Here is a 13,964-nt window from a genome sequence, read left to right on the forward strand (position 1 = left end):
AAACAAAGTCAAGGGGGGGGAGTGGATTTGCTTAACTGCCCCGTGTTTCGCTTAATGACCAAAGTTCTAAAATCGGATGCCACTCACTCAATAACCACACAGCTTAAGTGACAGAAATTCCAGTCGTAATTGTGGTCGTTAAGTCAAGTACTACCTGCAGAGCTTTCCCTTGTTGAGTAGAAGTTTTAGAAGTTTTAGAATAGAAAGAACTTAACTTTATCTACAATTCTCAGTTGAGAACTTATATGTATTTAGCAGCTGCTGTTGGGCTCCTAAAAACTACCGTACAAATACAACAAAACTGGAAGACAAACCCATGAGCTAGTTGGTTTTAGGCAGTGGTGGCACTCAGCTGGTTCACACCGGTTCAGCAGAACCGATAACTAATTTTCCGTTGGGTTCGGCGAACAGGTGGAGAGGGGTTGGTTTCAGTGCCTGGCACCCAGATGCCATCACTTCCCCCAAGCATTTCTTTGCTAACCTGATTTCCAGCTCTGTTGCGGTTTTTTCCATCATGTGCAAAGTTTGTGGGACTAAAAAAAAAATTCAAGCAATCCATTCCAACTTATGCGGGAAAAAAAAGATCTCACGAAGTTGGAATTATTTAACTTTTTTCTTTTTGGTCCTACAAACTTTTGTTTCCCTGCACACGGTGGCGAGAAACATGGTGGAGCCAGAGATCAGGTTAGCAAAGAAATGCTTGGGGAAGCGAGGGCATCTGGGCAGTGGTGGGTGGGGCAAGCAAACCAGTTGTTAAATTATTTGAATCCCACCACTGGTTTAATGTGATGATTCTGACCATGAACTTCCAAATCTGGGAGGTTAGGCAAGAGGTTTTTGCTACCATATATTAAACTGAGCTGTTGATTCATCTTAATCAAGGATTGTGGTCTCTGAATGGCAGGGGCTTGGCATGGTCTTGATTTTAGCATTTTTTTAAATTTAAAGGAATGGCCTTCCAGAATTTCCCAGCTGGTATACCTGGGACCCGGTGGCTAAGATGCTGAGCTTGTTGATTGAAAGGTTGGCAGTTTAACGGTTCAAATCCCTAGTGCCGCGTAACAAGATGAGCTCCCGTTACTTGTCCCAGCTTCTGCCAACCTAGCAGTTTGAAAGCACGTAAAAAATGCAAGTAGAAAAATAGGGACCACCTTTGGTGGGAAGGTAACAGCGTTCCGTGCGCTTTTGGCCAATGAGACATCTTCGGACAGTGCTGGCTCTTCGGCTTTGAAACGGAAATGAGCACCGACCCCTAGAGTCGGGAACAACTAACACATATGTGCGAAGGGAACCTTTACCTTTACCTTTTATACCTGGGAAGTCCATATATCTTTAAAGTTGCCAAGTTTGCGAAACGCTGGTCTTGAATAATGGTCTTTTCTAGTAGTTGAGCAAAGATTTAAGGTTATATATGTGGGACTATGATGTATTCATATCATGTCTCTTGTCATTCCTGCTCCCCAAAGGAAATTGATGGTCCCTGTAGTCCTTGGGCAGTGGAATTCTCAGCTCTTGCAAGACAAGTTTCAACCATTACAAAGATCCCCAGAACTTTGGTGAATTTTCACGGAGACCAGAGGCCATTTTCAAGATTTTTATTATCTACCAGATGTCTAAAATACTTCCCATGCTAGGAATCCTTTAAACACAAGAGGGAGCTTGAATAAGCTGACTGAGCTATTGGGAAAAACACAAGAGAATATAATATCACCCTTTGGGGTATAAAGGATGGAGGCAGGGGGAAAAAAATATTTTAAAAGCATTTTAGTAGAAGACATTCAACTGACAGCTCTTTTATGCAACACTTTGGATTCAGTCATCTGTTTAAATGTTTTTAAAATACTTTTCTTTCTTTGCAGGAGTGTGAATGGCCCACTTGTCTACAACATTTTAAAACAGATGGGTCTTTCTCCTAGAATCCCAAAACTATTAATGTGCGATGCAGACACAGTTGCTTGGTGTTGCAATCAGACACTGTGTGTATATATATATACATATATATACCAAATTTATATTTTGCTGATGAAGAAATAAAGGGAGACTAGTATAGATCTATTTCAAGCTATTTAGCTCTCATCAGCTAGCCACGCCCTTACTCGGATTCGAACTTGGGCTCGAATCCAAGTAAGGGTATTGCTAGCTGATGAGAGCTAAATAGCTTGTAATAGATCTATACTAGTCTCCTTTTATTTCTTTTTAGCAGCAAAATATAAATTTGGTATAAAATGGTTTGTCATGAATGCGACTGCTTGAGGGCTCCTGGATTGGAGCTGAAAGGCGAAAGGGAAGCAGTATGCTCCCTCCCACATGTTGAGGTAGCACGTGTTTCCCCCAAAATAAGACCGTCTTATATTTTTGAACCCCAAAATAAGCATTTGGCCTTATATATTTTCATAGGGGGAGGGCTTATCTTAGCGCATGTGCTTAAAAGCCCTGATATATTATCAGGGGGTGTCTTATTTTCAGGGAAACACGATATGTGTGTTTTTCTACTTGCACACACACACTGAGGCACCTTTGGCGATTGAAGTTAAACCGTTATAGAAATTGGGTCAATTTTGATTTACCTGGGTGAGGCAGAGTTGCAAAACTGAGTTCAAAATCCTATCAGCCCTCTGTGTCAAGACTTGGAGAAATCTATGGTTTTACATTTTTATACAATATTCAAATGTTTTGAAGTGAGAATTAAATGGTTTTTGGGGAGTCTCTTTTATTTATTCAATCTTATGCCATCAGATCTCTTGGAAAATGGAAACTCTCTCGTTAAGTGTGGGGTTCATGTATTTTGTTTTTTGGAATTAAGCCTAGAAGAATTAAAAAGAAAAGTTGAAAAGGCTTATGATGATTGTTAATTATTCAGAATAATTTTGTCCCGTGAGGCCATTGATGTTTGCTGAATTAGTGGGCAACCTGATGCTTTGCTAATTAGTTTATACAATTAGTTAATAAGCCATGATTCTTGGAATTACTGCCTCCCAAGAAAGTAGGAAGCATCAGATTGACAAGTTGTTGTTGCATGTCCTACTAAACAGTGGGTCTATTTCAGATACATGTCTCTTTCAATACAGACATTCATTTTTATTAATTCCAGGCTGTATAGTATTCACAGGGGTGCTATTCAGCAGGTTCTGGAGAATCGGTAGCGGAAATTTTGAGTAGTTTGGAAAACTGGCAAATACCATCTCTGTCTGGCCCCAGAGTGGGGAAGGAATGAAGATTTTGCAATATCCTTCCCTCAGGAGTGGGGAAGGGATGGGGATTTTGCAGTATCCTTCCCCTGGAGTGAGGTGGGAATGGAGATTTTGCAATATCCTTCCCCCTGGAGTGGGGAGGGAATGGAGATTTTGCAATATCCTTCCCCCAGGAGGGGGGAGGGAATGGAGATTTTGCAGTATCCTTCCCCTGCCATGCCCACCAAGTCACACCCACAGAACAGGTAGTAAAAAAATTTGAATTCCACCACTGGTATTCTACCACAAATAACACTTCCTGAGCTTGGAAAATTGCAGTCAACTCAGATCACTGGTCTATCCAATTCTGTATGATCAATGTATGGCCTTGAACTGCAACTCACATGATTCTGGCTATTCTAGTTAGGGCACATGCCTATATCCAGTTTATACTGAGCTGACAACAGGAATACAGGATTCCATTCTAGAGCATTATATATATATATATTTGGAGGATTTCATGGTTTGACTTTGGCTACTGAATGTTTGCTCACAACAGTCATCAGATTCTCGTGTCAACTATCCAGACTTTTTAACAGCTATGTATTTCTCGGTGACTGTTGTGGCCTGCCGGCAGCCAGTAAAGCTGGCAGCAGAGTCAGACAGTGAGGAGGTTGGGGAGAACTTGGGCCAGTCCTGGGGGCTGGGGAAAGCTTGGATGAGGGCTCTGCATCGGAGGCAGTGAGGGGGCCAAGGCCATCTGATAGTTATGTGCAGCCTCCGGAGTTTGACATCAGCAAGGCAGAAGAACAGCGGGAGCCTTCCCAGTGTGCGCATGCGCAGAGCTGCCAGAAGACAAGAACCATTAAGAAAACAGGGTCGACTTGGGAGTAAGGCTTGGAGACAATTGGCCCTTCCCATAAGACATAAAAGAAGAGCGAACGGGACGTGAGCTTTTGCAGGAAGCAGTTAGTTCATTTGGCCGATTCAAGATTTGAAACTTTTGCTTGTGACTCTGTGCCAAGTTTGGCCTTGCCCTGTGTCTGGAAATTAGCTCTCTGGCAGCGTTCCATGTGAGATAGGTGGGTGTTGATAACCTTCCTCTGACAGACTGTTTATCAAGCCATGCGGACTGTAAATGAAAGTAATTTAGAGTCGGATAAATAAAAGAGGTTTTACAGGACTAAGACTTTGCTTCATGCTTTCTAAGTAAGCTGAGGTCAGAACAGTGACTTAAGATTTTACTATAAGATGAGAAAGTTACTTTGTCTTGTCTTCAGCATAATTCTATCCAAGAAAGGCGATTCAAAATATAAGTTTATTCTCTTGGGCTTTTAAGTATTAAGATAACATGATCATATCCTTGTATGGATCGAGTATTTATTGAACTGCAACAAGGTCAGAATCTCATTCCACCAGCTTTGCTAAAAGCTTGCTTACAGTATACACAACATTGCAGTTATTTTGTGATGGTTTCGACACCGAGGAGGCACGAGATACAGAACAGCGAGAGTTGTAAAGGGAGCTCAAAATCCCTTGGGGAAACATTTGATTCAGTCTAAATGGGTGTGTGTGTGTGAAGAGGAAAGGAGTGCTACACTTAACATTCTTATTCCCGTCATAGAAATGGGATTTCATCTGCATCAATAGCAAAAACGTTGAAATTTTAAAAATAATACTTGCAACTCTGGCTTTCCAGAAAAGTGCCTATTGCTTTACAAATAAGGGAAAGGAGGCCACACCGCACACAATATGTAGCTATCCCTGAACATCAGCTGCTTCTATCACAGCGTGACATAAAACCAATATTGTGCAATTGGATTTGACCGCTACTGAATCGAAAGCCCAAAGGCGGCTTTGTCTCAACTTTGCCCAGCGAAAAAAACGGGCACCTCGGAGAAACCCTACCGCTGAGCTAAAAAGCTGGCTCTCTCGGCTTTAGTTGCCAGCCCGTTCCCATTTAGCGGGAAAGGACAACTTTCGAACACAGCGAGGAACGAGGACTTCGCGAGCGTAAAATCTTGGCGTTTCAACAAAGGACTTAGTTTACACGTACCACACGTAAAACGAGATTAGGTCTGAAATTTGACGCCCAGCAAAAAAAACAGGCTGGATTTCACCTTCCAGTGGAATATTGCTCTTCTGTGGACAATAGAACAAAAGGACACGGGACGATTCAACAAATCAAGGCATTCTACTCCAATCTACTTTACAATAAGGCTACAGCAGTTAACATTGTTTTGACAACAAAAGTGCTAGGGGCTCTACTTTTCGACCGACGATGACGACGGGCTGTTGTTGCCTTCGGGCCTTCCGTCAGGGTCTGGAGGAAGAGGAGCTGGCTGGCTTGCGTATTGGGAGTAGCCCTCCCGTGCAAGAGAACAGATTTGAGGTATAGCGCGGTAGCTACGTAGACGGCAGGTAAGGCTGCTCGGGCCGTCCCAGAGAACGGGCTTCCCTCAGGGCTTCAGAGTGGGGGGTGGGTTGGAATCTGGTACCTGCTTCTCGCTCTCTTTTCCCTCCCCTTTAAAGCCCGAACAAGAGAGGGATACGCCCTTAGGGTAATGGGCGCAACAACGTCTCATCTCCTGGAAGACCGCTTCGCATTTAGATTCCAAGTAGTTGTTTGCTGCAAGGAAAGAAAGAAAGACCAAATGGTGAAAGAATGGAAGCTGGGCGGGCAGAATCCCTTTCAAAATAGGCCGATAACCAGAAATGAACACACTCCACGCACTTTCCAATAGAATGGAATGGAATGGAATAGAATATTGGGAATAGAATAGATAGGACAGAATAGAATATTGGGAATAGAATGGAATGGAATAGAAGAATAGAATAGAATAGAATAGAATAGAATAGAATAGAATAGAATAGAATAGAATAGAATAGAATAGAATAGAATAGAATAGAATATTGGGAATGGAATGGGACGGAACGGAACGGAACAACAGAGTTGGAAGGGACCTTGGAGGTCTTCCAGTCCAACCCCCTGATCTCCAGAAGATGTAATCAAATCACAATTTTTTGACAAGGCAAGAAAACAAAATGAAGTTCATGGCTACAGTTAACTGCACTTAATTTTAATTCATGCAAATTTAATGCGAGATCAAAATACTTGGTTAGTTCAAATTTTAGCGATATCACTACTCAAATGTGGTATATCAGGGAGACCTTGGGCAGGGGGTGAGAATAGAAGACCTCTAAGGTCCCTTCTAGCCCTACAATTCTCCATCTAGGTCTGGAAGGAAGGTTTTAATTAAAGGCTACAATTTAAGATGGCATTTTAAGAATTGCTCACAGGGCGCAAGAAATTCACACAAATATAGACCAGATCGGACACCTGTGGCATTTCGTTGTTCTGAAGAGCTTCAACATTATTAAAACACAGCAGGTTGTAAAAGAAAGAACGCAAAGTAGAAAAACATGGCAAAAGCTACTTCCTCCACCAATTTGGGATAAACATGAATAGCTAAAACTTGGAAGGAAATCTCATTTATTCCAGAAAGAAGTAACTTTCAGCCCCACCACCTCAGCAAGCAATAAAACCTGCACACAGACTGCTGGGAATTATTTTGGTTACGTTTAAACTATGTTTTCTAAAAACGCTTTGAAGAGCATGGAAAAGGCATCTATTTACTTAACAATAATTCAAAAGCTATAAAATTAAGAGAAGCCGCTTACCTTGCAAACATTTTTGGATTTCACAGGCATGTTTCTTACAGGGGTCTTTTGCAGCCATTACCAAGAAACTAGAACAAAAATCAGAAAGGGAAATATTATCCTGGGAAAAACAGAGGGCCAAAGTACCTGAGGCCGTATCTAAAAGAAACTCCATTTCCCCCTCCACCCATCACCCATCTGGAATCTGGTAGTAGAGGATCCAGTTAGTCAAAAGTTTTCTTCACCCTCTTTTAAGTCCATTTGCTTGAAAAGGGTCAGCTGTCAATCTCCCACATGCCACCTGAGAGAGCCGGCAGAGTCCAGGTGAGTTCTGGCTTCCCCAGAGCTTGCCAAGCAAGAGACAACATTGGATGGAGAAAGTTTGAGAAGGACCACAATGTGGTAACCTGGGTTTGCTTAAACCCAGCTTGCCAAAATAAAAGCCTCGGATGGATTCATGCAACAAAAGCAAAGGCCACCATTACAGTAAATAGCTTCGTATCATAGACTAAGTCATAATCAAAACTTCTTTAGCTTAGTATGATAAATAAACCCAGCCAGAGAGAGAGATGTTCTTTCCTTAAGTAGATCCTGAGCGTTATCAACTGATAAGTTGTTAGGCTCCTGTCCGAAATATTGGAATGACGCTTAGAAAGACACACTGGCACCACCTTCCCTTGCTACAAACGCCGTTAAACAAACTTGTCAAATAATTAACGCACTCAAAAGGATGAAAACTAAAGTACTTAAAAGGATTGCATGCGTTGAAGAAATGATGTTGGAACTGAATGGAACTTGAATGATAGTAGTTCCTTGTGCAAGGGAGGAAGGAAGGGAGGAAGGGAGGGAGGGAGGGAGAAAGGAATAGAAGGAAGGAAGGAATGGAAGGAAGGAAGGAAGGGATGGAAGGAAGGAATGGAAGGAAGGAAGAGAGGAAGGAAGGAATGGAAGGAAGGAATAGAAGGAAGGAATAAAAGGAAGGAAGGAATGGAAGGGAGGAAGGAATGGAAGGAAGGGAGGAAGGGATGGAAGGAATGGAAGGAAGAAAGGAAGGAAGGAATGGATGGAAGGAATGGATGGATGGAAAGAATGGAAGGGAGGGAGGGAGAGAAGGAAGGGTGAAGACGACGGAGGGAGAGAGGAAGGCCCCTAACATCCTGCATTTTGGAAACAAGATTCTCCCCTCTGAGTCACTGAGTCTTGTCAAAACATGTAGGGAACAGTGTTACGGCCTGGTGATGCTGCCAGAAATCAACAAGATGAAAAAACCAAACACACAAACATCCTCGGTCGATAAAAAAAAAAAAGCAGTATTTTTCAAGGCGGTTCATTCAAAGAAAGAAGCTGCGACCTGCTTTACTGGATCCAGAAGCCCATGGGGGGGAGGGGGTCCCATCCTTCCATTCCGAGACCTTCCCCTTGCACCCCCCTCCCCACCCTCCAGGCTTCCGGAACCTCTGCAAGCAGGAGGGCTAAGGCCATCATCGCACATGGCTTGTTCCTCCACTCTTTCAATCACGGTATCCTGGACCAGCTTTCCGGCAGGGGAGGGGCAGGTCCGGTCTTGCCTACCTAAAACTGCCCCCTCCGCTTTCAACTGGCCATGGCACTCTTCCCGACTGCCTGTCCTAAGCTCTTGGGTGATGCTGCTGTGGGCGGTAAAGAGAGGCGCACGCCGTGCTCCGCCTCGCGGGCAGCGGCATTTTTGAGTGCTAGGAGTTAACACATAAAAAGAAAACCCAAACGGGACCACTGTCCTGGCGTTGCAGCTCCTGAAAGACAAAACACAAAACAAAAAAGGCATGGAAGAACCACCGTGAGTCAAAGAAAAAAGCGGAAACTAAACATATGAACGCAAGGGAGGTTGGGGAGGGAGACGAGGAGGAGGAGGAAGAGGAGAAGCAGCTCACCGGGTTTAATTGCTGGTCAGGAGTTTCAACAGCAGCTCTTCCACTCCCATGACCTGCAAGACCCAAAGGCGCGTTTATTGTTTAAGAGCCCAGCTGACGGGACGATGGTCGGGACCAGATTTCCACCAGTTCTCCAACGAGCCAGGTTTACCGTTAAGTGATGTTCAATGTCCCAGATGCGAGAGTTACTGTCCCGGTATTGCGGCCCCTCTGAGAGCTGCCACATGTGGGGCAGCTGAGAAGCAGGAAGGCGGCTGGGGCGCACGGCTTCACCCAGGGGGACGGGGATTCTTCTGATCCGGGCTTTTAGCGTCCCTCCTTCCTAGAGCGAAAGGAGAAGCACAAAAGGAAATCGCGACAAGCTCAAGGCCAAAATCGGCACCTAATCAACCCAGGCACGGAAGCAAGGAGACGAGGGAGCTTACCTCTTCTGGTGCCACCAGCCATGTTGCTTGGTTCTCATCGCAGTAGACGCCCATCCGTCGTACCCAGAGGCGGACAGGTGGGTCTTGGGCGTCGTCGCCAGCTTCCTCACTTTCTGCCATGCCCTGCTATTTGGCTAGGAACACCCGCCCTCGGTTCCCATGTCTACACCGTCCACCTTTAGCTCTGAGCAAAGATACGCAATGGTTAGTCTTGCAAAGAAGCGGCGCCAGGAGGGGAGGGGGACTGGTGGCATGCAGCATCCTAGCATCGTGAAGAGCATGTTAATTTTTTTTTTAAAAAAGGAAAGAGTTTCATAAATGTGTGCTGGTCACTGTCCTGTTGGAGATAAACTGGATTCCATTGGAAAGGTCTTTCAAGAAAAGTGCAGTGGTCAGTTATGATATGGCCTTCATCAATAGGTAAAGGTAAAGGTTCCCCTCGTACATATGTGCTAGTCGTTTCCGACTCTAGGAGGCGGTGCTCATCTCCGTTTCAAAGGCAAAGAGCCAGCGCTGTCCGAAGACGTCTCCGTGGTCATGTGGCCGGCATGACTCAACGCCAAAGGCGCACGGAACGCTGTTACCTTCCCACCAAAGGTGGTCCCTATTTTTCTACTTGCATTTTTTTACGTGCTTTTGAACTGCTAGGTTGGCAGAAGCCGGGACAAGTAACGGGAGCTCACCCCGTTACACGGCACTACGGATTCAAACCACTGAACTGCCGACCTTTCGATCGACAAGCTCAGCGTCTTAGCCACTGAGCCACCACGTCCCTAATTTGGCCAATAGTTAGGACCAAATCAATGTTTCTCAACCATGGCAGCTTTAGAAAGTGTGGATTTCTATTCCCAGAATTCTCCAGCCAGCTGGGAGTTGAAGTCTACACATTTCACAAGTTGTTGAGGGTGAAAAACACTAACCCAAGTGAATCTGCAATCTGGATATGGCCTTAGGAGCGTTGATAGTTAATTTCATCGTTGGATATTACCCACCCACCCATACCCATCCCGTTTGCCTTTCCATTATTTTTTTCTCTCTTTCAATTGATCTCCCCACAACCATGTCAGACCATTTTGGGAGGGGAAAAAACAAAAGAAAATTACAAAATCTGAAATCAAGAATAGGTACAACTGATGATTTGTGGGCAGTATACTCTCTGCTGCTGTTCCTTGAAATGCCTTAAGTGCTGAGATATATGGAATAGTAGGAAGGGCAAAAATCTCTCTCAAAAGGAGCACTGTTTTGCCTCTTTGGGGGTAAAACTGAATTGCTGAAGAGTTGGCAAAGCATAGCAAAACGGAAATTATTTAGTATCCCAATTGCATTAGTTAGAAGATCTTCCAGTATAAGGACAAACAAATTTAGCTCTTCTTTTTGGCAAATAAAAAAAAAAAGATGCAAAAAAGCATACTGTACTTTAAGTGAAATTCTTTTTAGCATTCTGCTGTCATATCCAGGACAAATCAGGAGACAAAAATACAGCAGTCTAAGCAAAGGAGATGAAAATGTTGGGAAAGGAACATATATATTTCTAGTTTTGTTTTGTTTTTTTAATCTTAACACACTAGTGTTGAATGGAGCGGCTGAAGAATAAGGGTGTTTCCAAGCTGCTAGGAAGAAGCAGCACACATCAAAAACACTTTGTGTAGCAAAGCAGAAAAGAAAGCTATGTGGTTAACCGCTCTGGTGGCCAACTTTTGAAAGAACATTTTGCATTTGATCACTGGGAAGGAATAACAGAATAGGCCAAGGAAGGTGCAAGCTGTTCCTCTGGGCTTGTGATTTCCCACACAACCTCTCGGGCTCAAATGACTAAATATGCCAAACGTATCGAGAGCTGCTCAAATGACACAATTAGGGACAAACCCGCACCATGCAAGAAACTTTCCCCAAGAAACATGTATTCCATATAAGATGCCCATCCCCCTTCTCTCACACATGCACACACACACACACTGGTGCAGCCAAGTTGGGCTGCACAGTTAACACATTGCTGCAAATTCGAAAAGCCCTGCAGAATAAAAAAAAAAAAATACTCATGCTTGTATTTTGGCAGCACCCTAATATCGAAGGGCGGCTCTCACCAATGGAGCAATATTTGAGGGTGACTCAGAGGGGAGAAATTTTTGCCTATGTTTGGTTTGAAGAAATAACACTTTCCCGAGCTGCACCGGGGTCCTTTCAAAAAGTCTCACAGTAAGTCCACACAGTAAGAATCAGGAGCATTATACATGTATTGCTGCAACATCCGCCTCACATTCTATTAATACCATTAATTCTGATGTTGGCAATTTGCTCAGAAAACAAAGAACATTAGCTGAAGTCTATTAAGACTCCCTATTTGTGCAGAGCAGTAAGAAAATATAACCAGAGGGGAATAGCTGCGCTATTCCAGCCTGCTGATTGTTTTTTTGTAATGCCTCCTCCAGATGTGGCGAAATTTCTCTAATTTGACTTGTTATGGAACACAGAACTGAACCAAAAGTCGGATCTGTCATAAGCAGCATTATTACGCCATGTATCATGGCTGCAACACGCTTAATCCCAAAGAAGCAGTCTGCAGGCTCAACGAACCTCCTGTGGGCGCAATTTGTCTGTTTCCAAGTAGTTGTTGTGAAGTTCAGCTTTAGAAGGCCAAGATTCCTTCAGCCCCCTAAACATTTATCTGGTCCTGAGAAGTCAGCAACTCCTAACTGCACCGAAAGGTGGAGGCTGTAGCTCCTGTGCTATTTATTACATTTTATAAATCAACTCAAAGCAATGAGATTTGGGGTTTGTTTAAATTCTTTGCAGCCCTCTTTCCTTTTTCGCAGTTCTGCAAAATTTGGCATCAATTTTGTGCAATATTTCAGAGTTCCTAGTCCTTGTCCCGATTTCCTTGAGTTCGGGCTCAAGAAAAGAGATCGCTTTCTGCACACGACATACGGAGACAAACCCACAATTGCCAATTCCTTTCGGATTTTGGAAGCCTAGAGGAAACGGGGCCCAACACACGTCCCCGCATTTTAATAGAAACCTTGCAACCAAAATCTTTCCTCTCCACATATCTGCACCCTAAGATGCTGCTACTACACCTGCTAGGACTGGTTTCCTGTTCATCACATTCTGATAAAGAGAGAAGGGGAAGGCAGAATTAGCTGGTCCAATCTGCAGACGGCAGTGTTCACGTAACACCTTGACATTGGCCTAGTTCAAGGCCCAGCAACTGTATATTGGCTAGTGTTGACCATAGTTGGGATATTTTTCATGTGTGACTTAGCATTCTGACCAAACCTAGATACTTAAGATTAGTTTCAAGTTGAACATACTGCAAATCTGGAAAGCAGGTTTGTCTATTAAGTTGGGAGTATCTTGTGAACCCAACTATAAGGGGGAAGGGGTTGTCCTGGCTTAGGTTACCCTCGCCTCTTTCTCCAGGTCCTTTCTCTCTGCCCAGAGTAGAATCACCCGCTCCCCACTCCCCCTTAAAAAAAAAAGAAGCCCCTACAAGTAGTCCTCGACTTACGACCGCAACCGAGCCCCAAATTTCTGTGGCTAAGTAAATTTTGCCCCATTTTACGGCCTTCCTTCCCGCCGTTATTAGGTGAAATCACCGCCTCACTTAACACCATTGTTCTATGAATCCGGTTTTCCCCGTTGGATGTTTGCTCGTCAGAAAGTCGCAAAAGAGGGAATCACGTCACACACACACACACACACACACACACACACACAGAGGGACACTACCGCCACCGTCATAAAGGCGAGTCACTGGCCATGCGCCTGAATTTCGATTGCGTGACCGTGGGGGGTGGGGTGGGGAGAAAAGGATGCCACAACAGTCATTAAGTGTGTGACGAACGGTCACAAGGTCCCTTTGTCGCGGTCACTAAACGAACGGTTGTAAATCGAGGACTGCCTGGATTAGGTAGAAAGCCCAACAGGTTCGACCTTCCCCTATCAAGAGAAAGGGGCTCTCCGCCTGTGGGACTGCAGCCTGTCAATGTAGCCCTGGCAGAGCTTCCTTTAACCCAGGGGTCGGAGTGGGGTGGGGTGGAGTGTGGCTTCTGTCCTTTCAGCTGCCCCCCCTCCCCCAAGAACGTCCCTGGTAGGGGGAGGGGACGTCAAAGCAGTCCCCCTCCTCCAAGAATGTCCCTGGTGGGGGGAGGGGGCGTCAAAGGAGCCCCCCTCCCCCAAGAACGTCCCTGGTAGGGGGAGGGGGCGTCAAAGGAGCCCCCCTCCCCCAAGAATGTCCCTGGTGGGAGGAGGGGGAGTCAAACAGCCCCCTCCCCCAAGAACGTCCCTGGGGGGGAAGGACGTCCCTGGTGGGGGAGGGGGCGTCAGAGCAGCCCCCCCTCCCCCACGGAGGTGGGGGGGGTGAGCCAACCGCCCGCCTTCCTTGGCCAGACAGAGACCGACCCGCTCTTCCAACCCACCCACCTACCCACACACACCCACACACAAACCCACCCCAACACACGCCCTTCCCGGCTGAAGGGCAAGCGAAACGGTCGGGCGGCCCACGGGAGGCAGACCCACCCACAAGGCCGCGTCTCCTTCGCCCCACGGCCGGACGTACACAGCTCGCGCTGCCCAACTCCGCCGCGCCCCCTCCCCCCCCCCCGTCCTCCCACTCTCGGCCGGAACCGACCTGCTGGCAACTTCGCCGGCGGAACTCACGAGCGCGTCAACACAGGCCCGGCCGGCCACTTCCGGCGAGACGGACCGGAAGTCGGCGTTGCCCGGGGAAACACGGGCCTAGGGCGGAAAGGCTTTGCTTGGAGCGCCCGGGGCCGAGCCGAGGAACGGTCGCCGTCGGA

General features: G+C 45.7%; 2 protein-coding genes across 4 annotated transcripts; both read right to left on the minus strand.

Annotated features, from left to right (window-relative positions):
• Positions 1 to 4,533: 4,533 nt before the first annotated feature.
• Positions 4,534 to 6,913, minus strand: CMC4 (C-X9-C motif containing 4). The gene is made up of 2 exons (XM_034424056.2): positions 6,852 to 6,913; positions 4,534 to 5,799 (listed from the first exon to the last, which is right to left on the minus strand). Exons 1-2 carry the CDS (start codon positions 6,907 to 6,909, stop codon positions 5,630 to 5,632), a joined length of 228 nt encoding a protein of 75 aa, XP_034279947.1. The 5' UTR covers positions 6,910 to 6,913; the 3' UTR covers positions 4,534 to 5,629.
• A 1,552-nt stretch (positions 6,914 to 8,465) lies between these two features.
• Positions 8,466 to 13,906, minus strand: MTCP1 (mature T cell proliferation 1). 3 transcript variants are annotated; one of them, XM_087877672.1, is made up of 5 exons: positions 13,796 to 13,906; positions 9,166 to 9,349; positions 8,892 to 9,062; positions 8,741 to 8,793; positions 8,466 to 8,602 (listed from the first exon to the last, which is right to left on the minus strand). In XM_087877672.1, exons 2-4 carry the CDS (start codon positions 9,283 to 9,285, stop codon positions 8,746 to 8,748), a joined length of 339 nt encoding a protein of 112 aa, XP_087733798.1. In that variant the 5' UTR covers positions 9,286 to 9,349; positions 13,796 to 13,906; the 3' UTR covers positions 8,466 to 8,602; positions 8,741 to 8,745. The 3 variants fall into 3 exon arrangements, with proteins under 3 accessions (XP_087733798.1, XP_034279949.1, XP_060548089.1); XM_034424058.2 differs by lacking the exon at positions 13,796 to 13,906 and adding an exon at positions 13,684 to 13,738; XM_060692106.2 differs by lacking the exon at positions 13,796 to 13,906 and having other exon boundaries at positions 9,166 to 13,577.
• Positions 13,907 to 13,964: the final 58 nt, after the last annotated feature.

Source organism: Pantherophis guttatus, chromosome 12 (genome assembly GCF_059756535.1).
Source record: "Pantherophis guttatus breed Tessera chromosome 12, ASM5975653v1, whole genome shotgun sequence".
Taxonomy (NCBI): domain Eukaryota; kingdom Metazoa; phylum Chordata; class Lepidosauria; order Squamata; family Colubridae; genus Pantherophis; species Pantherophis guttatus.

Excerpts from the sequence above, each read along its gene's own strand:
- CMC4 (XM_034424056.2), bottom strand. The coding sequence starts at position 6,909 with ATGGCTGCAAAAGACCCCTGTAAGAAACATGCCTGTGAAATCCAAAAA. Across the intron at positions 5,800-6,851 it reads AATCCAAAAATGTTTGCAAG|CAAACAACTACTTGGAATCT; the intron begins GTAAGCGGCTTC and ends CTTTCCTTGCAG.
- MTCP1 (XM_087877672.1), bottom strand. The coding sequence starts at position 9,285 with ATGGCAGAAAGTGAGGAAGCTGGCGACGACGCCCAAGACCCACCTGTC. Across the intron at positions 9,063-9,165 it reads GGCTGGTGGCACCAGAAGAG|GAAGGAGGGACGCTAAAAGC; the intron begins GTAAGCTCCCTC and ends CTTTCGCTCTAG. Across the intron at positions 8,794-8,891 it reads ACATTGAACATCACTTAACG|GTCATGGGAGTGGAAGAGCT; the intron begins GTAAACCTGGCT and ends TGGGTCTTGCAG.